Consider the following 26530-nt stretch of genomic DNA (forward strand, 5'->3'; position numbering starts at 1 on the left):
TGCAGTGAGCAGCAGGGGACCCCCCCCGCCCCGCAACTGTCCAGACATGGTCGGCGGTGAGGGTCTTCCCGAAGCTGCCCAGCCACGGCAGGGGGACCCTGCAGCTGTCCAGCTGCATCAGTGGCCCCCCCATAGCTCCCAGCCACTTTGGGGGGAAGGAGACCCCACAGCAGTCAACCCCTGTGGGTAGGGAGACCCCAGAGCTCCCACTCCCCAGAGCAGTAGGGACCTGGGAGCCCCAGCAAGAGTGGGTGCTGAACCCACCTCCCCATTTTGTCAGGGATATTTTTAGTGAAAGTCAGAGACAGGTCACAGGCCTCTGTGAATTTTTGTTTATTGCCAGTGACCTTTCCATGACGTTTTTTCAAAAAATATCTGTGACAAAAACTTAGCCTTACTGTAGTTAATAGCAAAGCTATAACATCATCATCCTGACACATTTCAGATGTGACCTGATCGCCCTGATCAAACTTTGTATGATACATTGGTATAAAAGAGTATCAAGGGCTTCAGTATCAGGTCATATGTGATTTCAGTCATGTATACTTTCATATTAAACTTCTGAGTATATAGCACAATCCAGTTGATCCAAACCTCACTTATCTGAAACCTCAGGTTGTATAAAACCAGGTCATGCCACAATTTTTTTCAGGAGGGTGTGGTTTGCATATGTAAAGACTACCAGATTTCTCAAAGATTTGGCTCAGTAAAACTTAGCTGGTTTTAGGTGATGTCCTTCAGCAGGACTTGGGGAAGCAGGTGTACATTTCTAATGGGGGTGTTGTTTCTGCAGACTTTGAAGTCTGTGGTCTGGGTCAGGAGATAATTCAGTTTACAATGTAATTCCCAAAGATTTCACATAATACTGTATCAGTTTCTGATGTTACTTAATGCCTGGTTTTAAAAGTGACTGATTGTTAGGAATTAATTTCTTAATAATTGTTTTAAAATGTGACATTTTTGTCCACTACTTGCCATGCCTGTTTTCTTGGCCTTAGCAAACAGAGGTATTGAATTGTCATATTATTTGTTTTTACATGCTTTTATAGTTTGATTTTTTGTTCAATGTTGTGAATCCTAAATGTGATATCAGTGCCAAAAATATTTCTGCACATTTTGTAGATTTACTAATGTTCAAATAAATGGGAAAAATCTATAGAACTATATTTGCCTGCACTGGTTCACTTTTAAAGCAATTTTTGTGACATTTTAATGTTATAAAACATGTGTAGAGCAGTATTCATAGTATGATAAGAAGACAGAGAGCGTGTCTATATGAACACTTTGCTCGTGGCAAACTGAGGTGTAAATCTACCCGGCACTAGTGTGCCATGCACTCAGTGTCAGTGTGAACCGTAATGCCATGAACTAAAAGTTTTCTAGTGCCCTTTGATTTATCCAGCTTTGAAACAGCCATAGATCAAAGTGCACTAGGGAACTTTTAGTGCGCAGCAGCAGGGTCCACATGGACACTTAAGTGCACGGCAGGCTTTTGCAGGTAGTTTTATACCTCAGCTTGCGCGAACGAAACATTTGTGTAGAAAAGCCAGAATGTAGGGATATTTAGACTGGAATGCCTGATAAGCGTTTGATCCTGCAAGGTGCTGAGTGATCTGGTCCTGATCCAGCAAAGTATATAAGTACATGCTTAACTTTTAGTATGTGTGGAGTTCCATGTACTTTTAGCTCTTAATTTAACTTGGAAAATGAAAATAGGCTGGCTCATTTTCCATTAGTTTTCAGTAATTAATGCTGAAATATTTGGATTGCAAACACCACAGGGAACTGTTTACAGCTAAAACAATATTGCTATCACTGCAGTGTATAGTTATCTTCCCCAACTCAGGCATTTATTTATTTATTTATTTAAATAAAACCTGTGTTTTGTGCATAAACGGTCAAGGGCTATACATGGGGGCAGGGTTCTGTTGCATAGAGCCAGTTGCAGGTTTGGGACTGTAATTATTTCCCCCATGCTGTTGAAAGAAAGATTGGGGATATAACAACTTAGCAACAAATGTTAGGTTTTTAAAATCCAATATAATATACTTGGGAAATTTTAAACCTGCATGTATAATTATAAGGAATTGTTTAAAAATATTTCTTGTCTTTAGTTTGGAATGAGGTTGCCAGTAAAATGTGGATTTACCCTCCTCCCTGTAGAAATGGTTGCTCTTTCTTTTGAAAAGACAAATAGCTACCTCTAAAGAGGTGGCCTGTTTGAAAAGATGGGTGAATAATTTATTTTACAATAAAAATACAATCCATCAGCATATAAATAGCTGAAATGCTGCCAGATATGGCACAAATTATTCCCTTTTTATTGGGTATACATCTTAGCTTCCTCGAATTAAAGTGCCTAATTTGAAATAAAGGATGTGGCTCCACCAATGCAGGAAGGAAATTCCCCAATATTAGAATGGTTAGATGGTCCTGGAAACCTTACTGAAGGCTTTTTATTTGATAAAATGTCAAATAAATTATTGTAACTGGAGTGATGATGAGATGGAGCAGGTGACCATTAAATACTGGGTCTCCACTTCAGTGTTCCATACCTGGTAATGATTTTGACAAGGAAAGAACAGTCATGTAAACAAAGCATTATGAGTTCAGTTTTATTATTTTATTTTATAGATTTATCATTACTTAGCAGCCAAACATAGTGCATATGGTTTTGTGTGTATTGTCTTATGTTTTACATTATGTTGGTTGGAAAATGTACAGACCAAAGGAGCAACCTAATGGACTGTAGCTTTAATCCTGTGGGGTGCTGATCACCGTCAATATTCACTGACTTCCTGTGAAGTGCTGAGAGTCCTCAGCTCCCAGTGATCAAGCCCATGTGATTACAGGACAAGATCTGGACTACATGGGCTTAATATATTTTTTTCCTTTCATAATTTTCATTGTGTTGTTTTCTAACTAGAACAGTGTGCAGCAGTGTATGTGGTTATTGTGAAATCCATGCCTTCCTTAGGTACCTTACAAATTTGGCCTGATACTTTGCTATACGTCTGGATCATAGAATTCACAACCACGATGTATACTGCAGTGCTATTTCTTGTACTTGCACTCACTTTTTCACAGAGAACTGTTTTGAAAAAACTGTTGCTTTATTGTAACGCATTTGAAATATTACAAAACCTTACGAAGATTTATCTCTTGTTTAGTTGCCATGGCCTCGTACTGTTACAGAACGGCTGCTGACTGAGATGTTTGATGGAACTGCAGCCCATTTCCTTGCCATCCTAGAAGCTCTCTCTGATAGTAATAGACGAGTGTTGCGCCCTGCCCCACCTGTTCCTGATGAAACTGAGATTCGTGATGTGGTTTCAGAGCTTTTTTTTGCAGGCATGGATATCCTGGCAGGTAATGGCATAAAAATGAAAATACACTGGTAAAGAACCTCAATGTTTCTTATGCCCATAAAAGAAAAAACTCACCTGCAGAAGTATGTGTTTCAGTTATAACCATAAAAAGCAGCAGAGGGTCCTGTGGCACCTTTAAGACTAACAGAAGTATTGGAGCATAAGCTTTCGTGGGTGAATGCCCACTTCATCCACGAAAGCTTATGCTCCAATACTTCTGTTAGTCTTAAAGGTGCCACAGGACCCTCTGTTGCTTTTTACAGATTCAGACTAACACAGCTACCCCTCTGATACTTGAGTTATAACCATAGCACTGATAAAATCAAACTTAATTTTTTAAATTTTGCCTTCACAAAATTTGACGTAAATTAAAACCTTTGGCCAGATTCAGCTGTCAGTTTTACCAGTGTATATCTGGAGTAACTCCTTGTGCTTCACAGAAAGTCTGCATCTTTTCTGAATAGGTCAGCATGGAAGGGGTCTTTGTGATGACCCAGGGTAGGACCCACTTGATATATGCTTATTTGTATCCAGTCATTCCAGCATAGAGGATATGGAGAGTGACTGTGGTTGCTATTTTAGCACGTGGGCTGGAATGCTAGCTTCCAATGGGCTGTGATGCAGTCCTGTAGCCAGCCTGTATGTTGTGATGGTGGATTCCATCCCTTGACATCCACTTCATTCCCTGAACAAAGTCCATTTAGTCAAGCTTTGTGTGGGGAGGAGTGAATTTCACCCTGAAAGAATGTTTTATTGCTGGTAAAACCATTTAAATAGCCTCTGTTTAAAAAAACATACACAAATCAACCAATCATGTAATTAAAATCACAGCTGATGGCTGCATATTTCTCTTGGGATGTGCTGACAAGTCTCTTTTGTGCAAACTTCATGTGGCAGTAGGTCTTTGACAGCCAAATGCTTAGTTGCTCATTATTATGTGTATGCCTAGAATGTTTCAAATTATTAACCAAAGGTCTCTGTTTCTTAAATTTGCCCTGGTACTGCTTAAAGCATTTTTAATCTCATGCGTTTGGGTATGTAGAGCAGGTCATTTTCTGTCCTAAGTCACACCCATGCATCCCCACTAACTTTAAATTTCAGTTGCATGAGTGTAATTTCAGAGAGAGTCTGTCTAATCCAGTTTATTTACCACATAAAATAGTTGTTCAGAAGGACACTTCAGGAGCCAAATTTTGCACTGATTTTCACCCCAGGCCTCTCTATTTAAGTCAGTAGAGTTCTATGGAGGTGTAAATAAGGACAGAATTAGAACCATGGAGTGGAAGATGTTTTGGTAATAAAATACATGTATAAAGTAAATACATTTAATAATTGTATTTTACTTCCAAGATCATTATGACTAGAGCTGGTCAGAAGTTTTCTAACAAAACATTTTTCTGTTAGAAAATGCTGATAATCAAAATAAAAATATTTTGTGGGAATGTGTTGGCTTTATTGAATCTTCCAACAGAAACCAGGCAGGCTTCCTGACAGCTTGTCTGCTGGTATTGTGGGCTGCCACAGAGCTGGGATCCCAGAAGCTCTGGAAGCCCCGGTTTGAGCCAGGGTTGTCAGGGCTTCCTAGCTTCTGGGTAGTTAAATCCTAGTGAGGAAAATAAAAAGGAGCATAAACTCTGGCAAGTGAAGTGTAAAAATATAATTAGGAAGGCCAAAAAAGAATGTGAAGAACAGCTAGCCAAAGACTCAAAAAGTAATAGCAAAATTTTTTTTAAGTACATCAGAAGCAGGAAGCCTGCTTACCAACAGTGGGACCACTGGACGATCGAGATACTAAAGGAGCACTCAAGAACGATAAAGCCATTGCGGAGAAACTAAATGAATTCTCTGCATCAGTCTTCATGGCTGAGGATGTGAAGGAGATTCCCCAATCTGAGCCATTCTTTTTAGGTAACAAATATGAGGAACCAGCTGTCCCAGACTGAGGTATCATTAAATGCGGTTTTGGAACAAATTGATAAACTAAACATTAATAAGTCACCAGGACCAGATGGTATTCACCCAAGAGTTCTGAAGGAACTCAAATGTGAAATTGCAGAACAACTAACTGCGGTTAGTAACCTATCATTTAAATCAGCTTCTGTATCAAATGACTGGAGGATAGCTAATGTGACGCCAATTTTTAAAAAGGGCTCCACAGGTGATCCCGGCAATTACAGGCCAGTAAGCCTGATCCCAGTGCCAGGCAAACTGGTTGAAACTATAGTAAAAAACAGAATTGTCAGACACATAGATGAACACAATTTGTTGGGGAAGAGTCAACATGGTTTTTGTAAAGAGAAATCATGCCTCACCAATCTACTAGAATTCTTTGAGGGGGTCAACAAGCATGTGGACAAGGGGGATCCAGTGGATATAATGTACTTAGATTTTCAGAAAGCCTTTGACAAGGTCCCTCATCAAAGGCTCTTAAGCAAAGTTAGTTGTCATGGGATAAGAGGGAAGGTCCTCTCATGGATTTGTAACTGGTTTAAAGATAGGAAACAAAGGGTAGGAATAAATGGTCAGTTTTCAGAATGGAGAGAGTGGTGTCCCACAAGGGTTTGTACTGGGACTGGTACTATTCAACATATTCATAAATGATCTGGAAAAAGGGGTAAACATTGAGGTGGCAAAATTTGCAGATGATATAAAACTACTCAAGATAGTTAAGTCCCAAGCAGACTGCGAAGAGCTACAAAGGGATCTCTCAAAACTGGGTGACTGGGCAATAAAATGGCAGATGAAATTCAATGTTGATTAAATGCAAAGTAATGCACATTGGAAAACATAATCCTAACTATACATCTGAAATAATGGAGTCTAAATTAGCTGTTATCACTCAAGAGAGAGATCTTGGAGTCATTGCAGATAGTTCTCTGAAATCATCCATTCAGTGTGCAGTGGCAGTCAAAAAAGCTAACAGAATGTTGGGAATCATTAGGAAAGGGATAGATAATAAAACAGAAAATATCATATTGCCTGTATATAAATCCATGGTATGCCCACATCTTGAATACTGCTTTCAGATGTGGTTGCCCCATCTCAAAAAAGATATATTGGAATTGGAAAAGGTTCAGAAAAGGACAACAAAAATGATTAGGGGTATGGAATGGATTCCGTATGAGGAGAGATTAATAAGACTGGGACTTTTCAGCTTGGAAAAGAGACGACTAAGGGGGGATATGATAGAGGTCTATAAAATCATGACTGTTGTGGAGAAAGTAAATAAGGAAGTGTTATTTAATGCTTCTCATAACACAAGAACTAGGGGTCACCAAATGAAATTAATAGGCAGCATGTTTAAAACAAACAAAAGGAAGTATTTCTTCACACAATGCACAGTCAAGCTGTGGAACTCTTTGCCAGAGGATTTTGTGAAGGCCAAGACTATAACAGGGTTCAAAATAGAACTATATAAATTCATGGAGGATAGGTTCGTCAATGGCTATTAGTCATGATGGACAGGGCTGGTATCCCTAGCCTCTGTTTGCCAGAAGCTGGGAATGGGCGACAGGGGATGGATCACTTGATGATTACCTGTTCTGTTCATTCTCTCTGGGGCACCTGGCATTGGCCACTGTCGGAAGACAGGATACTGGGCTAGATGAAACTTTGGGCTGACCCAGTATGACTGTTCTTAAGTTCTTATGTAGTCCAGAAAGTGGGCTCCCTGAGCTCTGGGCAGCTTGGGGAGACTCATTAATTTGTTGAGAAAGTCAAAACAGAACGCCTTTTTTGATTTTTCATAATAAAAATTTTGGACTCCCTTTGTTTCATGTGAATTTTGAAGTTGCGAGTTTTCATTATGATGATATTTTTTTAATTTCAAAATTTCCTGCACAACAGGAATTCTGGTTTCTGAGCAGTTCTGATTATGACTAAATAAAATATAACATCAAACAAATTGTATGATTATCTAATGAGTTACTTTTGTTATAGGTGGTGGCAGCTTTGCTAGTACACAAGGAAGTTATTGTACTGAGTCTTCTGGTGTAATAAATGAATCATCGACACTTCTGCAGCTTATATTAACAGGTAAATTAGTTTGGATTTTCAAAGCATTTTGAACCCAGTCATGCAAACTCTCAGCACGCCAAACTCCAATGGTAGTTCTATGCCTACAAAGTTTGCAAGATCCTACCTTCTATTAGTATTCACGCAATCAGAACTAATAATTAAATATTGTTTCCATTTTAATTACAAAGCTATTACAAGCTTTACTGAAGTAGCAAGTTGTAAACATACAGGCATCGTAATAAAATGCTACTACTTCGAACATACATAGCACAGTTGATCCAGAGATCTTCAAGTGTTTTACAAATATCAAAGGCTAACTTCTGATGTTATAATTGTGAAATGTGCTTAGGGAGGTGAGAGGGGTGGACGTGGCTGAGCAGAGGGTCCTTGAGTTTCTGTGCAGAGCAGGATGACATGGCCTTGGAGCAGTCCTTAGTGCTCCTTCAAAAAGATACTTGCTGCCAAACATTAATATAACCCTCTTCCCAGCACCTTCAACCAAAGGAATACCCTTTGGAGATCACTCACTAGAACACTGCCTTGGGACTGTGGAACACTGCTGAATGTACTACCTGGGGCCCTTGCCTGTGGTAGAAAAGAGCATGAGACTCCCTATTCTGTCCTGCACCTATCTGGATTCACTTGAGAGGGTAGGGAGAAGAGGCTGCCCAGTATGTATATGTATATTTGCAGATATAGCAATGAGAACTATTCAGCCATCTTTGCACAAGTTTTTCACATTCCTAAAAGTAATAATTGGAGGGAGGGACATATGTTGGGACTATGGTTGCAAACATTTTGAGGTTATTTCTGGAGGCAGGTAGAATTAGGTCCATGACTTCATCAAAAAGACTCATTAATGTCAACAGCAACGTGGACTTTTGGAATTAACATGACAATGCAGGTATGGCAGTCCAGTCTTATAAACACTGAAAAATATCCAGCAATATAATACAAAAAGTCTATTTTGTAGAGTTATTGAGAAATCCCTCAAGATTGTTCAGTGTCTGCAGAATTCTTGTGTGGAATTTTAGCTTTGTATTACACAGATGCTAAAAATAGCTTTAATTTTACTGAATGTTGTATTTTTCAAAAGAATTGTATTTTTATTTGCTATTGTTGTAGGGAAAAATGGTGTTTCTGGAGAAGCTGCTATGAAGTTTATAAAGTTAGCTTTCAGCTATGAAGAGTGGGATGTATTTGATTCTTCTATTGGACTGATTGCTAATTTTCTTCAGGTAATCCACATTTACTGTACGGTATACAGGAGGGTATTAAAACAGACTTAGGTTCCTAAATTATTAAGGCAAATTTCCATTACCTGTTTCTGTTTAAACTATTAGACTCAAGATGATCCAATATGGAAGAAAGCAGAAATGGAACTCAGGCTTATCATTGCGATGCAGCCTCTAGTGTCTACAAGAAGATCTAAACACGGCCTCTCTGTCCAGGAAAATATTTTCAAGGAAGCCACAATATCTCGCAGTTCTGGAAGAAGAACAATTGCACTTCAAGGTGTGTTGTAGACAGTCACAGCTATGAGTTGAAATAATTACATTCCGAATATAATTTTTTCAGCAAGAAGTTTTGTTATTTGTCATGAAGTTCTTTAAAATACAATATAACCTTTTCTGCCACTGTAACTAACAGTTGAGAAATTATGACCTCCTGAACTGTGTCTTATTTACTTTCACTTGTCAAAACATGACTTAATGACATTTCCAATAAATGGGAGATGATTCTAACTTATGTTTTCAGACAGTTTTCCAGGAAAAAAATGAGCCTGGGATGGAACAGACTTGTATGACTTTATTTTGCACTTTTTTATGGTTCATATATCTGAGATTTCTTTTCATTTAAAAAATGAAAGTGTGTTGTTAAAGTGTGCTGTCATTTAAATCTGTATTCTGTCATCTACAAAATTACATGCATCTTGAAAACATTTCCATGTACCAAAATGGTAATGTGCATTCTTCACAGAAGTGGGGAATGTGTAAAATGGGGAACGTGCTTCTCCTTCATATTTACTATTTCCTGAACCATATTGCAGCTGGTGCAAGTTGGAGTAGCTGCATTGAAATTAGGGTGACCAGACAGCAAGTATGAAAAATCGGGACAAGGGGTGGGGGGTAATAGGAGCCTATATAAGAAAAAGACCCAAAATCAGGACTGTCCCTATAAAATTGGGACATCTGGTCACCCTAACTGAAATCATCATGTTTTTATGAAATTTGTATGAGGAAATAATATCTTGATTTTACTTTTTCCTCCTTTATCAATTGTGACTGTAGAAGGATCCCTAAAGCCTGGAGACCCTTCTGATGATCTTGTCACTTTGGCAACCACAGTGTTTTCCTGCGTATGTACATCTAAGCAGGTATAAAAGAATTATGCACATTTCTTCTGTGCAGTACTTGCTATTGTATCTGTCAAATGACTAGGACTTGGGCAGTCATGCCTAGTGATTGGAGCAGGAGTCAGGCCCAATGATCAGAGCTGGAGTCATGCCTAGCAGTTAGAACAGGAGTTGGGGTAGCCAGAAGTCAGAATCCAGGGTCAGAGCTGGAGTCAAAGGCCAGGTGCCAGAGCCAAGGGTCAGAGCCGAAGTCAGAGAGTCAGGAATCAGAGTCAAGGGTCAGACTGGGTTATCTGGAGAGAACAAAGGCAGGAGCAGAAGCTAATAGAGGTGTTAGGAAGTGCTTTGAGCAGCCTCTGAACTGCTGCAGGGCCTCAGAGACTCCTCCAACCAATCAGTTGGCACAGCCAATCAGGCAGCCTACTACAGGTCAGCTGTACTCATTAGGTTTCCTGGAGACTGGCTCTGCAGCAGGCTCTGATTCCTGACAGTACCATTATATGTAATTCAAAGTCAGAGGAAGTTATGCATGGTTGACAAGCTTTACAAATTACAACAAAAATGAAATTAATTAATGCATAAGAAATGTGATTGATTGTGATTTATTTTATTTGTTTTAATTTACTTTTTATTATGATTGATCCTATATAATTAAACTAGTTTCATAAAATAATTAAAGCCATTTTCAAAAACTACCAGGCTAACTGCAGCTTTCTAATAATCAAGGAAGGAGACCAAATTCTTTTTTGCTGTGTTGCACTCAGGGAAGCAAGTGTGCTCAAATATGGTGGAATGTATCTAGAGCAGGGGTCGGCAACGTTCGGCACACGGCTCGCCAGGGTAAGCACCCTAGCGGGCCGGGCCAGTTTATTTACCTGCTGACGCGGCAGGTTCGGCCGATCACGGCCCCCACTGGCCGCGGTTCGCCGTCCCGGGCCAATGGGGGCGTCGGGAAGCCGCGGCCAGCACATCCCTCGGCCCGCGCCGCTTCTCGCCGCCCCCATTGGCCCGGGACGGCGAACCGCGGCCAGTGGGGGCCGCGATCGGCCGAACCTGCCGCGTCAGCAGGTAAATAAACTGGCCCGGCCCGCTAGGGTGCTTACCCTGGCGAGCCGCATGCCGAACGTTGCCGACCCCTGAACTAGAGCTTTAGGGGATATAGGCTAAAGCTCCAGTTAGCACAACTTGTCAGCTGCTTACATGACCACTCTGTAGTGTAGATGCAGGTTAAAACCACTTAAGTGCTGCTAGCTCTTCACTGCCTTCCCACAATTCCTCCTGTGTGCCCAGAAAGGACAGACAAGTTCTCCTACAATTCACTGGTAAAGAATTCATAGACTGGTTGAGTTTACTGCAGTGCAAAGACTCCTGGGGTACAACCCCAGAAGTGTTAGGATCACACACAAGTGAGTGCAACACCACCATTGCAGTTCAAGTGTTATTTCTCAGTATGGCTGCTCTCATTCAACGTAAGCTAACTTGAGAGAAGTAACTCTAGTGTAGATAACTTTAGTTAACACTGCAATGAAGACATACCCATGTTTTATTTATATGCTAACACATTTTTAAACAGCAGTTAACTTAGACAGTTTTTAACACCTTTACATATATGGGTGTAACCAGATAAAATGTATTTCAAGGTGTTAAAATGCATCGTTACTAGGAGATAATATGCTTTTAAACAACTCTTAATTAAGATGTGTTCACTGGCATATTTTCCTATTCTCCATAAGGCCATAATGATAGCCCATAATATTTGTGGCAAACTGGGAGCTTATACTGTACTGCAGCAATTCTAAGCAGAACAGGAGAAAAGACACTTTAAACTTAAAAATCACACTTAAATTTTTTACTTACTGTTGCTCAAGCAACTCCTAAGGTTAATATAACTAGTAACCCATATTATTTTTCATATTTTTCCAGTTTGTTTACTTGTTGCAGCACTTTTCATATAGTCAATTTTGCTGTTTCCCTGTGTAGTTAATTACTCTACCCTTTTCTTTGTGTGAATCTTTCACAAAGCAACAAGAGGAAAGAAATTAATAAAAAAATATTATATCCCCCCCACCCCAAAATTGGCAGGTGGGGGCAGGGGACAGATGATATACCTGAAACTACTTTTAACTCTTCTTAAAAAAAATACTGGCTAGATTTCATGTTGATGGCATCCCTTATAAGAACACTAAATGTGGCAAAGTATAAATTGGCTTACTTTCTGTACTAAAAACTAATTTGTCTGCACCTGTTTATGCAACTATGGTAACATCTTTTTTTCCCCCAGACTCTCCAACCAGATAAAGAAATACTTGTTGATATAGTAATGTTTCTGTGGCAGAAGTGCAAAGTAGGAGTTCAGCGGATCCAAATGAGTGGAAGTGCCTACTTAAAATATATCTACAAATTCAAAGCTTACAAAGTACTCCTTTTTTCTTATTCTATTTCCATTCACATGAATGCATTCTATGATGGCTAACCCAAGATAAAATTTAGGTCTCAAATCGCAGAAGTATATTTTCCTTTTGATAAAGACCTAACTCCCATTAGTTACTAATGAGAGTTGTGTGTTCTTTCTGTGAGGGATGTAATTCCAAACTGGTACATATGCATTGTAAAGTATAAAAAAATGCACTAATTTTAATGACAGTATTTTTCATTTCTCCACTATTTTCTTCACATGTATACACATATTTTTAGTAATGTAATTATTGGGATGAGAACAACCCTCCTTCACTCCCACCTCAAAGCGCCTTGAAAAAAAAAAGAGAGAGACAAGGCAGACAACAGATCTCTGTTCCATTTCTATGTGAAGTCCAGTCTGTTATCGTGGGATAATCAGACAAAATGAAAATAACAGATTGTTCAAGGTGGTTGGGTACACAGTGTAGGGGAAACACTTCCCATACAAATATTCTTGTTATTATTAAAAGGAAAAGACATATGATTCAAGGAAATCCCCCAAATACTGTAGGGTGAGGTTTTGTGATGTGCCTCTGCACAAAAATACCCATGTCTACACTTAAAAAAAAAAACAAAAAAACCCAACCTCGCAGCAGTGAGTCGCCGAGCCTGGGTCAGCTGACTTGGGCTTGCACTATGGGGCTAAAAATAGCAGTGTAGATGTTTCTGCTTGGCCTGGAGCTTGCATTCTAAGACAAACCCATCTTGCTGATTTCCTGATCCCTGGCTTCAGCCTGAGCAGGAATGTCTACACTGCTATTTTTAGCCCCATAGCACAAGCCCGAGTCAGTTGACCCAGACTCTGAAACGTGCAGCTGTGGGTTTATTGTTTTTTTTGCAGAGTAGATGTACCCTCTTGGTGCAGCAGAGAACTTGTAGCTCAGGGGAAAGGAGGTTGTGGAAAGGTGGGAGGGCAGAGATGGCTTTGAGCTAGCTTGATCTTGGGCTGCTCCAAAGGCTGAAGAGGCCCCTGCTGTAATGAAACACAGACTCCTGGGAGCCTATATGTGTTATGACAGCCTCCTGGGGCTGACCTGTGGACAGCAACACTACCAAGAATATCTATAGCCCTGTGACCCTGCCCCAGGCACCCTTCTCTCCCCAAGTACATCAGGGCTTCAGAGGGGATCTTTGGACAGCAGCTTTATGGCTGTCGTTTTCTGTGGCCAGGCAAGGAGTATTGGGGTTTTTAGAACCCCTTTATGCTGCTCCATCCCTTTTACCTAGCATAAAGGAACTGGAGTGGGGTTAAGGATCTCATCCTATCTAAGGATCACTGTAGGGCACAAACAACATTGGATCATATGCTTTCATGGCTTCCATGCCTAAAAGGTGACAATCACTGTTTTCCTTACAATGACTGCTTCCAAATTCTATGCACCTGATGAAATCTGCTATGGGATTTGGCATCCTGTCATACCAACATATAGTACAATAGGTGTCCCATGCAGAACACCTGCAAAGTAAAAAACAGAAGAAAAAAACAAACAAAAGAACTTTGTGATCTGAAGGAATGTTGGAGGAATCATGGAAAAGTGAAAGTACTAAGTGTTGTAACTTGGAAAAACAAAGCAAGTTACTACACATAACTGATAAATTAATGTTCCTATGAGGACTATTAAGGCCTATATTTTGCCTAACTCTTGTGCAGGTACATGGGGCAGGGGGAGATGCAAGGCATTTCCTCCCTACTTTGTGCCCTTTTTTCACAAGGGCCAAGTATTATCATATTCCATGTGTTATGATCAATCTACAAGTGTCTAAACAATTTGGAGTGCAAAAAATCATCAGTGTTTGGAATACATAAATATGAATATTTTTTGTTCAGTTTTTCGAACTGTTTTAAGATTCTTGCTTATATATTTTTCTTCTAGTGGGTTCATATACTTTGGATAATAAATGAAGTAATTCACAGCAGTAACATAGTAGACGCTAATGTTGTAGTACTTGCAGAGGTCACATTACGTCTAACTGCGATATTGGAGAACATAGCTGACTGTGCAAATAAATCTGCAAAAACAGGTAAAATGTTCAGCAAGATAATAGGAGTGTTATTGGAAGTAGGTATGGAAGGAATATCTAAATATAATATATAATTTGCTAATCAGTTTTCTTTTTTGTTGGCCATTTTCTGAATTGAAGTCTGAGAGAGGTTTTCAAATATATTTATTTGTTTTGGTTGGTTGGTGATAGCAGCATGCTTGATTTTATTTTAAATAAATGCTATAAAATATAAATGTTTTAGACCTAAGTTGGTGAGTGTGACAGATGCCCTTCATTCAGGATAAATGGAAGAAGCAGTTAAGCTTCTTTATGGAGTAAGATAGCTGGAGACAATACGAGCCACCACCCAAAACACAGGCCATATGCAAGGCCAGTCAGAAACTGAGATATGTGGGCAGAAGAGTTTCTCTGGATTTTGCTTGATGGAGGTATGTCTGTTTGTGAGACAAAGCTCTGAGAAGCAGCCAGTGAGAAGGAAACAGAAAGCCAAAAAGGTAGCCATTTCCCGCAGCTCCCATTGGCCGGGAACGGTGAACTGTGACCACTGGGCGTTCCGGGGGGCCACGTCTGCAGATGGTCAACGTAAACAAAATGTCTCGCGGCCCGCCAGCGGATTAACCTGATGGGCTGCGTGCTGAAGGTTGCCAACCCCTGTTTTAGAGCATTACAAATGTGCAATAATCAAAACAATATGATTAATCTCAGTCAAGTGCTAGAAAACTACTATTTCCAAGGTCTTCAGTTATTAATAGAACTAGTCCATTATTATTATTAGTGTTATAAATTCACTGCAGTTGATTTTCATTTTCAATTTACCTTTTTTTCTTATCCAGCAGGAGAAAGAAGTGAATCAGTATTACCTTCGCAAACTCATATCTGTGACATACCTGAAATACTGAAGGTAATATAAAATTCTTTGCCACTTGCATAATATTTTCAGAAAGCATAGTGCATGTCCCTTTCTAAACATTTTAAAGTTAGAAACATTCCTATAAAATGTAGTATTTAATTTTATGAAGTTGAAACATTTTGCACAGATATGCTAGAGCAGAGAAAAATTGTAGATACTTCAAATCTTCATCACATAAACCCAGAGAAGTTATTTTTTTTCTGACCTTGTACAGTCCTTTGTGATCTGAAAAATATTTTGTGCTAAAGCTCATTCTTCCTTTATACCATGTCCATACTTCTTTCCATTGTACCCTCTCTGTTGTGCTGCAGTCAGAGCAGGCCTTAACATGTGGGATGAACTTGCGAAACAATTTCTCAGGTGCTCCTCCAAACATAGCTGCACATAGTGGTGTGTCAGGTGGGGATTCCCAGTATTGGGATGGGGTCCCAGGTCCGAACCACATATCTTTGCACAAAAATCAACCCTCCCTCCTAGGAGCTCAGAGTTAGCAAGCACCACAATTAACAATAGAATAACACTTTTATCTAACCCAGGCAGAGCCAGGAACAGACCCAGGCCACGATCTTTAACAGGGGCTACACAGACTTCCTTGGTATAGCATACAGCAAAATGGTCCCCACCCACACACAGACTCTGCCCCATGCCAACTACAAACCAGCCCACATCAGTATAACTTGCGTTGACACCTGTGTTGTGAGGGCAAACTGATTGGTCTTTTGGTGTGGTCTCAGCTGTCCTGTCAGCTCCAGGCTGCATGTCTGTAAGAATCCCCTTTTGCAAACAGCTGGTTCCTCTCCTAGCAGCTCCTAGTTGTGACTGTACCCCAGCATTCTGGGGTTTCTCAGTCCCTGCCCCAGCTCAGTGCTGCTGCTTCTCCTTTGCCTGCGGTTGGCAACTTTCTAATTGCAGAAAACTGGACATCCCTGACCTTCCCCTGCCCTGCCTCTTCCCGTGAGGCCCCACCCCCACTCGCTCCTCTCCCCCCACACTGTTGCTTGCTCTCCCCCACTCCGTAGCTTGCTCCCCCCACCCCTGGGACTCACCTGCCACCTGCAGAGCTAGGCTGGGAGGAACTGACATGGAGACTGCCTGCCCAATCGGGCTACAGCAGCAAGGCTCTGGCTCAGAGAAGGAGCGAGGGGCTGGGGGCAATTGGGGCACGGCAGGGTGGAGGGGGGGGAAGTCCCCGGAGCGAGGGGCTGAGGTGGGGGCAATCAGGGCACAAGCTGAGGGGGGATGCAGAGGGGGAGATGGACAGGATCCCCCCCGGGTGGTGGCAGTGGCACTGCACTAGTACCTACCTCTCTGCTGGAGCTGAAGCTAGTGGGCCGGGAGCCAGTTCTCTCCATCAGCAGCTGAGCAGCTCTTCCAGGCAACAGCAGCTGCTCTTCGCCCCCCACCCCACCCCCAGCAGCAGGGATGCTGATTGCAGTCACTCCGGTAACTGGATTTTTAGTGTCTGGTCAGTACTGGGTGCCCATCAGACCTCTCCTTCGGGTCGCAGTTCCTGCTCCGAGGGCTGCTCCCCGCACTGCTCGGCGACTGATCGTCCGGCAGCTTGTGCCCTCCCTCGACGCCGACCAGGCCATCCCGGTCACCACCCGCACGGGAGTCTCGGGGACCCTCTATGCCGCCTGCCAGCGAGCACAGGCATCGAGAGAGGGGCCGGGAACGTTTCCCTTCGCGATGCGACTACCGCAGCCGTTCTCGACGGGATAGACGTCGTCGTTCTCGTTCTAGTTCCCGCTCAACTAGACGTCGCACTCAGGATTCCCCTCGCGATGACTCGGCACCGGGGCACCGGAGCTCCCGCCACCATCATGGGTACTGAAGTAGCACTTTGGGCAGGTACCGGTCCTCGAGGTCCAGGTACTGAGGGAGGCAACATCGCAGGCACCGCCGCTCGTACCGTTCCCATGAGATCGTGCACTTGACAGTGACTTCGGCCTCGGCACCCAGCCGCCCATCCCCAGCCCACGAGGCCCAGCCGGGGCAACTACCACTACCGGGCCCTCAGCCGGGTCAGTGGTGCCAGTGGGCACCGTGGCCACCAATGGCCGCCCAGACGGGGGCCCGCTCGGTCGCCGGAGCGTCTCAGGCCCCATCAGCCTCGTCTGGCCATCTTAGAGACAGATCGGCGGGCCACGAGTCGGCGGACCCGCGCCCGAACTCTGATCTGGGGCTCGACTCGCTGGTACCGGTCGAGGCCCATGGCTCCGTGCCGGCCCTTTCCCCAGCACCGGACGACACCATAACGGCGCCCCCGCCATCAATCCCTCAGGAGGACTTTAAGGCGCTGAGGGTGACATCCAGCCTCCAGCTGCAGGCCGAGGAAATGGAGGGCCCTTCCGATTCCCTCTTTAATGTGTTGTCCCCCTTGGCACTGGGCCGCGTGGCTCTGCCCCTGCACCAGGGTGTAGCCAACATTTCCAACACCCTGTGGCAAACTCCCGCCTCCTTGGCCCCAATCTCCAAGAAGGCTGAAAGGAAGTACTTTGTGCCGGCCAAGGACCATGAGTACCTCTATTCCCACCCGGCACCTAACTCGCTTGTGGTAGAGTCGGTAAACCACAGACAGCGACAAGGCCAGCCCGCGCCTACCCCAAAAATAAGGACGCCAGACGACTGGACTTCTTTGGTAGAAAAATTTATTCCTCGGCAAGTTTCCAACTCAAGATAGCCAACCACCAGGCCTTGCTGAGGAGATATGACTTTAACTTGTGGTTGTCTCTGCCTAAGTCTGAGCCTCTTCTCCAGACCTGGACAGGAAGGACTTTAAGGCCCTGGTGGAAGAGGGGGCGGCAGCGGTGAAAGCGGCCCTGCAAGCGGCGTCGGACGCAGCCGACACTGCAGCCCGCTCGATGGCTTCAGCGATTTCCATGCGCATGGTGTTGTGGCTCCTCCTGTCTGGACTGTCGACGGAGGCCCAATCCCTTATGCAAGACCTCCCGTTTGATGGGAAAGCGCTCTTCGTGGACCAGACGGATGTCAGGCTGTATGGGATGAAGGATTCCCGTACCACCCTGCAGACCTTGGGCCTCTACGTCCCTCCAGCTAAGGACAAGGCCAAACCATAACCGTCGGCTCAACCTGTGAGGAGCAGATACGAGCCCCCGTATAAGAGACCGAGAGACCAAAAACGCTGGTCTCAGTGACAGTCCCACTCCGCCCCGCAGCCTGGGCCCTCTAAGGGCAAGAGGCAGGGAAAGAGGTGGTTTTGACTATTTGCAGGGGTCCCCGGACCAGTTGCCAGGGAGACCCCCTGATTAATAAAGTTTGTGTTCTGCAACCGTTTGTCTGCTTTCCGCATGGCGTGGTCCCGTATAACATCGGACCAGTTGGTCCTCAGCACCATTTCCAAGGGCTACATGTTGCAGTTCACCTCACCCGCTCCAAACCACCCGCCCTCACCCGGGGAACCCGGAGCATGCCCACCTTCTGGGGCAGGAGGTGGATCGCTTACTGAACCTGGGGATGGTGGAAAGAGCACCAGTAGAATTCCAGGCAAAGGGTTCTACTCCCGGTACTTCCTGATCCCGAAGGCCAAAGGGGACCTCAGGCCCATCCGGGCCTAAACAGTTTTCTGGCCTGCTCCAAGTTCCGCATGGTGTCCCTGGCCTCTATTATCCCCTCCCTGGACCTCGGGGACTGGTATCCGTCCCTGGACCTCCAGGACGCGTATTTTCACATCCATATTTTCGAGGGGCACAGGCGCTTCCTCTGCTTCCTAGTGGGGCTGGACCACTACCAGTTTGCGGTCCTTCCATTTGGCCTGTCCACGGCACCCAGGGTTTTCACGAAGTGTATGGCTGTGGTAGCAGCCTACCTCAGGTGGGAGGGGGTACAGATCTTCCCATACCTGGACGATTGGCTTCTCAAGGGTGACTCGCATTCAGAGGTAAAGACTCGTGGAGCTGCTCCTCTCGACATGCGCCGGTCTCGGCCTAGTGGTGAACGAGACCAAATCAACCTTAGTTCCAGTTTAGCGCATAGAGTTCATTGGGGCGCTGCTGGACTCTTCGAGGGCCACAGCCTCTCCCCCCCTAGACAGGTTCGAGGCCCTGAGAGATCTCATCACCTCGGCATGGCTTTCCCGGTGACAATGGCGAGAGCGTGCCTTCGAATTCTGGGCCACATGGCAGCATGGTACGTACATGGTCCGCCATGCCAGACTCCAAATGAGGCCCCTCCAACTCTGGCTAGCCTCCCAATTCTCTCAGGCCTGGGACGGACTGGACAAGGTTCTCACAGTTCCGTCCCCGATACTGGCTTCCCTTCAGTGGTGGTCTTGCCCGAGCAATATGCTGCAAGGGGTTCCCTTTTGGGATGCCAGCCCGTCTGTAGACCTGGTGACCGACGCGTTGGACCTGGGTTGGGGAGCCCACACAGGAAACATACAAACCCAAGGGACATGGTCGATCCCGGACTTGTCCCTTCACATAAATGTCAAAGAGCTCAGGGCAGTACAGTTGGTGTGCATGGCTTTTCACACGCACCTTTGTGGCAAGCTGGTCAGGGTTCTCACGGACAACACCGCCGCCATGTTCTACATCAACAGGCAAGGTGGGACTCACTCCCTAGCCCTCTGCCGGGAAGCCCTGAGCCTATGGGAGTTCTGTATAGCCCACGATATCTTCTGAGGGCCGTACACCTCCCGGGCGTCCACAATACGCAAGCAGATTGCCTCAGCAGGATCTTCTTCCCCCAGTAAGAGTGGTCGCTCCACTTGGAGGTTGCTCACCGGCTCTTCCGAGAGTGGGGAGTTCCCCAGGTCGATCTCTTTGCAACCCGACAGAACCGGCGTTGCCCCCAGTTCTGCTCCAGGGGAGGGACGGGGAGGGACGCGATCTCTGATGCGTTCCTCCTGCGGTGGTCGGGCCGGCTCCTTTACGCTTTCCCACTGTTCCCCCTCATCGACAAAGTCCTGCAAAAGGTAAAAGCAAACAAGGCGAGAGTCATCCTCATAGCCCCGGCGTGGGCCCAGCAACACTGGTACGGGACCCTGCTTCGCCTCTTGGCGGCCCCCCCGAGGATGCTGCTGCTTCGCCCGGACCACCTCTCCCAGGATGGGGGCCGCCTCCTCCATCCCAATCTAGCCGCGCTCCACCTGACAACGTGGTTGCTCTGTGGCTAGACGAGGAGGAGAGCAGGTGTTTGGAGCGGGTAAGGCGGGTCCTCCTGGAAAGCAGGAAGCTGTCCACGCACCGTACATACATGGCGAAGTGGTCCAGGTTCTCCAAGTGGGCGAGTGAGCGGGGAGTCTCCCCCTCCTCCGTACCTCTCCAGCTTATCCTGGACTACCTCCTGTCCCTTAGGACCCAAGGACTGGCACCCGCCTCGGTCAGGGTACACCTAGCGGCCATATCGGCCTTCCACCCGCCGGTGCAAGGGCACTCGGTCTTCTCCCACTCTATGACCTCCCGCTTCCTGAAGGGCCTTGACCGTTCGTTCCCATACGCCTGACCCCCCCGTGCCACAATGGGACCTGAACTTGGTTTTGTCATGACTCACGGGTCCTCCCTTTGAATTCCTGGCCACGTGTTCCTGGTCTCACCTCTCATGGAAGGTGGCCTTCCTTGTAGCAATCACGTTGGCCCGCCGTGTCTCGGAACTCAGGGCCTTGACCTCGGAACCCCCCTATACAGTGTTCCACAGGGATAAGGTCCAGATTCGCCCACACCCGGCGTTCCTCCCGAAGGTGGTCTCCACCTTCCATATGGATCAGAGCATCTTTCTCCCCATGCTCTGTCCTAAACCCCATTCCTCCAACGAGGAACGCCACCTCCACACGCTCGATGTACATAGAGCACTGGCATTTTACCTGGCTCGGACCAAACCGTTCCAGAAATCCTCACAGCTGTTTGTTGCCTCGGCTGAGCGGGTGAAGGGGCAACCTATCTCCACCCAGCGTCTTTCCCGCTGGATTACCTTGTGTATACGCACGTGCTATGACCTGGCAGGGGTTCCCCCGCCACCAATCGTTAGGGCACACTCAACGAGGGCTCAGGCCTCATCAGCTGCTTCATAGCCCATGTCCCTATCCAAGACATTTGTAGAGCGGCCACTTGGGCCTCAATTCACACGTTCCCTTCGCATTATGCGATCGTCTCCCAGTCTAGGGTGACGCCGGGTTCGGCAGGGCGATACTCCGTCCCGGTCTATTGTGAACTCCTATCCACCTCCAACAGGGATAGCTTGGAATCACCTACTGTGGAATACATATGAGCAATCACTTGAAGAAGAAAGGACAGTTACCTGTTCCGTAACTGGCGTTCTTCAAGATGTGTTGCTCAGGTGTATTCCACATCCCGCCCTCCTTCCCCTCTGTTGGAGTTGTCCTGCAAGAAGGAATCGGGGGAGTGCGCAGCTCCCCTTATAGCATGATATAGAGGCGCCACTCAAGGTGTCACAGTGGCGCTCCCCCAGTACGGGTACTGCTAAGGGAAAAACTTCCGGCACCGGTGCACATGGCGAGCATGCACACCTACTGTGGAATACACCTGAGTAACACATCTCGAAGAATGCCAGTTACGGAACAGGTAACTGTCCTTTTGTGGAGCATCAAGTGACTAGGTGCAAAACTGCATCCTAGTCATAAGACAACTGTTCTCCCATCTGGGCCTGAAACTAAATTTGGACAAATCACAATTACAACCAACACAGTGCATAACCTTCATTGGAGCAGACCTCATTGCCAGGACCGCCATAACTTACCTTCTAAAGGGAAGGTATCAATCTATAGCTTTCCTTTCTGGAAGCCTCAAGTCCAACCTTAAGACAACAGTGCATGTCAGCTTTCAACTCTTGGGTTACATAGCCCCATGCCCATACGTAACTCTGCATGCCAGACTTCCACTCCACTGTCTATAGGTCTGGATCTATTAGGTATGTTGTCCGTCCAACCACTCTTTGGACTCGTGGATTTGTGTTTCTGCACGAATGCTTCAGTCTCTTGATTTTGTGTCTGGATCCCCATTATGTGTGCCGAAGAGGTCTGTTTTTGTCCCCAAAACTGAATATAACTCTGATAACAGATGCATATACCAAAGTCTGGGGAGCCCATTTTGGTCAACTCCAGAAACAAACTCTTTGATCATGCCAGGAAGTTTCACTCCCAGGGCCGGCTCCAGCATTTCTGCCGCCCCAAGCAAAAAAAAAAAAAAAAAAAAAGCCGCGATCAGGATCTGCGGCGGCAATTGGAAAAAAAAAAAAAAAAAAGCCGTGATCGGCAGCGGCAGTTCAGCGGCAGGTCCTTCGCTCCTAGAGGGAGTGAGGGACCTGCCGCCCCCAAATTGCCGCAGGTGCCGCCCCTCTCCCTTGGCCGCCCCAAGCACTTGCTTGTTAAGCTGGTGCCTGGAGCCGGCCCTGTTCGCTCCATATGAATGTGCTAGAGGTCTGAGCTGTTCTTCAGGCCAGCAAGATGTTTGTCTGCCATCGAGAACTATGTGATACAAATTCTTAAAGTCAACACCTCCACCATGTTTTATCTTAACAAGCAGAGAGGTGCAAGATCACCTCAACTGTGCCAGGAGGCAACCCTCATGTGGAATTTGTTCAGTCATTATGTTTCCCTGAAGGCTTTTCACCTTCCAGGAGTGAGAAACACACTTGCAGATTCAATCAGCAGGGTTTTTGTACATCAACATGAGTGGTCAATCAGGAAGGACATTCTCCTTCAGAACTCCCACCACTCAGGGAACCCAGCAATAGACTGGTTTGCGACCAACCTGAACAACAAGTGCACGAGATTTTGCTCAAGGCAGGCCACAGTCTGAGTTCCATCATGGATGCCTTTCTTCTTCCATGATCCAGTCATCTCCTACATGCATTCCCTCCAGTTCCTCTCATTCTGAGGGTACTCAGGAAGCTGAAAAGAAACAGAAGAACATTGATTTTTATTGTATGGGTGTGGCTAAGACAATATTGGTTCATGGCCCTACATCAGCGTTCTGTCCAGTAGCCAATAATTTTACCATTAGTTGAAGATCTTCTGTCCCAGAACCAAGGCAAGTCTCTACATCCTAACCTCCAATCTCTCCATTTTATGCATGGATGATCTCTGGTTGAATTCTCAGGAGAAATTGTGCACCCAAGTGGTTCAGACCATCTTGATGAGCAGCAGAAAAGAATACACTAGAGCCATGTATGTAGCAAAGTGGAAGAGTTTTTCAATTTGGACACGATCTCAACATTTATCGCCCTATCACATGGAAGTTATGTATATGCTAGACTATATGTTGGCACCTGAAATCACCAGACCTTTCAGTTAGTTTTTTGAGAGGTCACCTGGCTTCCATTTCTGTGTTACAGCTGCAAGTAAATGGGTTTTCCATTTTCTCTTACCCTCTCATTTCCCAATTCTTGAAAGGTCTACTCAACAATTACCATCCTGTGTCTGATCCTGTACCTGTATGGGACCTCAGTGTAATCCTCATCAAACTCATAGGAACCACCCCCCCTTCAAGCCTATGGCTACAACCTCACTATTGTTGTTTATGAAAACAGCTTTTCAGGTGGCAATCAATTCTGCTATGGGGGTTTCAGAACTTCATGCTCTCTTAGGTGATCCTCCTTTCATAGTTTTTGACAAAGACAAGATTTCCCTTAGGCTACCCCTTAAGTTTATGCCTAAGGTAGTGCCAGATTTCCAAATGAATCAAACTATTCATTTGCCAGTGATTTTTTTCTGAAACCCCATTCTTCTAAAGCTGAAGAAATACTTCATACTTTCGATGTTCATGGAGATTTGGCATGCTACCTGACTGCACTACATCCTTCAGGACTTCTCCCAGGCTCTATGTAGTGTCAACTCAGTGAATCTCACATTGGATTTCTGATTGCATTAAGCTCTACTACAATCTTGCTCATGTTTCTCCTCCACTGAGCATAATGGTTCACTCCACCAGGGCTCAGTCAACTTCATCAGCCTTTCTGAGCAATGTTCCCATAGCTGATATCTGCAAGGCAGCAACATGGTCATCTGTACATATTTTTTAGCTCATTATGCCATCACTCAAACCTCTTGTAACGATGCCAATTTTGGCAAATCGGCATTACAATCTCTGTTCAGATGATCCAAAAGCCCTCTACCTCTAAGGGGCTGATGAATCACCTGTGGTGGAATGTATAGGTGCACAATGACTTAAAGGAGAAAAAATAATTACTTATTTTTTAACTGTTGTTCTTCGAGATGTGTAGTGCACCTATACATTCCACAATCCTTTCATCTTTCCCGCTACCTTGGACATGACATACAGTGGTACAAAGGAAAAGAGAGGGAGGTGGCAGCCACACCCCTTTTCTGCCCTTGCCTGAGAGCATGAGGAGAAATGGGGTGCATGTGTCACTTAGTGTTACTGCTGGCAAAAGTCTCTGACTTGAGTGCCCTAGGTACACAAACACCAGCAGCAGCGGAATACATATGTGCACAACAGCAGGTAAATAACCATTTTTTTCTCACTACCCGGGCAATGCTCCACCAGCTGCTGGAATGTTCCTGGAGTATTGCAGAGGCTAAATGGCCTGTGCATGAATTCATAGAGTCCTGTGGGGGTAATGAAGGCCATTTTTTCCCTGGTCCTCTGATGTCATTGGTACCCGCCAATACCCACAAGCTAGCTCAATGGTGGAGAATAGGGAGGCGTATTTAAGGGCAGTCAATGCTTCCTCTGTGTAGGGGAGTGGTCCTTATACATAACTTGGTTGAGTTTCCATTAGTCCACAGAGAAGCAGAGTTTCCCTCTCTTTTTTTTGCTTTACCAGGACAGTGGGGGCAGCCCATGGACTGTAGCTTTCTCTGATAATACCTGTTTCTTTCATTTCATTGAGCATCTCTTTTATTGGTTGATATAAGGCAAGTGGGGCCATCTGGAACCTCTCTTGGATCAGGGAGTGGTTGGTGGCAATCAGATGCTGGATATGAGTCTGTCACAGGGTGTTCTACTCACTGTGGAGCGCCTCCTTCTGGCCATGTCTGGGCATTAGCTCTGCCAGGCCGACGTCCCCCCTGCAGTTGTTCATTCTGTCAGTCTCACTGTCTTCAGACTTGACTACTTCTAGTCACTGTAGTCCATCCCTTCCAGGGTATCAAAGTTTCTTGGGACCCGCTGTTCCAGGCAGTCTTTCCTCTCACTGCCCCTTAATGACACCATTGCCCAGTGGCTGGTAGGGGAACCCAGGCCCGCCCTCTACACTGGGTTCCAGTCCAGAGACCCTACAACAAGATTGAACCTTACTGCTGTATACCTGGGCTACTTCCTATCTTTCCTTCTCTCACCCTGAGAGTGACTGCAGCCTCTTTCTCTCTGCAGCTCCCTTCTAGTCCCCGCTACTGGGCTTTATAGAGGCCCCTCGTGTTTCTATCCAGCTGAATTTTATCTCTAATTAATTCTTGTTCCCTGGCTCCTCTTCCAGGTGCAGCCTATGGAGTTAATTGGCCCACCTAGCCACCTAAACCCCTTAAAGCCTTGTGTAGGGTGGACAGCCCATCACAGGGTCACACACCCAAAGTTGGCAGGTGCTTGGAGAAGGTGGCAGAATGTTTCCAAGTCAGATGCTTTCTCTGTTCTGTGGTAATCTCCTCATTGCCCATATCTATCTCCTGGAGCCAGGCCTCCTGAACCTTCACTAATGCTACTCTGCAAGGCAATAGGTGCATTCCCAGCCTCTGGTCTCTCGTTGGGAATTGCCACAGCTGCCCAGTCAAGGCAGAGGACCTGTGCAATGACCTGATTGTGGTACAATCTTATGGGCTGATGGGCTTGGTTCAGGACTCTCCTGGCAGCACCCCTTTCTTGGCCAAAGCTACAGGCCACCATGATCAGGTTTGCACTGGTGTCGGGGGTAGGGCTCCACTGGGGTGGTATAATCTTTGCCTCTACGTCAGTCTTTGTCTTACACATGAGGACGGTCTTGGTATCTGGTCCTATTCTCAGAGGGCGAGTGTCCCAGATCTTAGCCTTTCCATGCATGTTGGGGAAGCACTGGTACTTCTGTATTTCTCTATTGGTGTTCTACCACACCCTTTCCCCTGCAGGGTATCCAGGGTTAATGACCCTGCAGTGCCTTTAGAAGTTCATTATAGCAGTAATGGAGCAGGTTCATGCATAGAACAACAGGGGGCAGGGTGTGGTTATCGGTTTCACTTACAGTGATCCCCTGTTGGCAAAGTGTCTCAGAGCCTAGTTGTACATTGGCAAGCATGTACCCCACATAGGGGATGCTGAGTCCATTCCCAGCAACTTACCAAACCCAGTTGTTGGGAGGAGTTGTATGTCCTATGGCTGCCAGTGCCATATAACTCCCCTGGAAACTCGTGTCCAGCAGGGCATCCATCCACACACCATTGAAGTTGATGGGAACGATCAGACACTTGCTGATGAATCTGGATTGTTCCCAGTTGGGTGTTGGGCCTAG

The 26530-nt window shown here is 45.4% G+C and overlaps 1 protein-coding gene across 1 annotated transcript in view; it reads left to right on the forward strand.

Annotated features, from left to right (window-relative positions):
• The window catches only part of CFAP54 (cilia and flagella associated protein 54), a 215509-nt gene that overhangs the window by 26559 nt on the left and 162420 nt on the right, over nucleotides 1–26530 (forward strand). The window contains exons 9-16 of the mRNA XM_065423873.1: nucleotides 3171–3369; nucleotides 7308–7403; nucleotides 8511–8623; nucleotides 8729–8900; nucleotides 9677–9762; nucleotides 12023–12157; nucleotides 14073–14220; nucleotides 15036–15103. Of these exons, the coding sequence (XP_065279945.1) occupies nucleotides 3171–3369; nucleotides 7308–7403; nucleotides 8511–8623; nucleotides 8729–8900; nucleotides 9677–9762; nucleotides 12023–12157; nucleotides 14073–14220; nucleotides 15036–15103 (1017 nt within the window). The remainder of the gene's footprint in view (nucleotides 1–3170; nucleotides 3370–7307; nucleotides 7404–8510; nucleotides 8624–8728; nucleotides 8901–9676; nucleotides 9763–12022; nucleotides 12158–14072; nucleotides 14221–15035; nucleotides 15104–26530) is intronic.

This window comes from Emys orbicularis, chromosome 1 (assembly GCF_028017835.1).
Source record: "Emys orbicularis isolate rEmyOrb1 chromosome 1, rEmyOrb1.hap1, whole genome shotgun sequence".
Taxonomy (NCBI): domain Eukaryota; kingdom Metazoa; phylum Chordata; order Testudines; family Emydidae; genus Emys; species Emys orbicularis.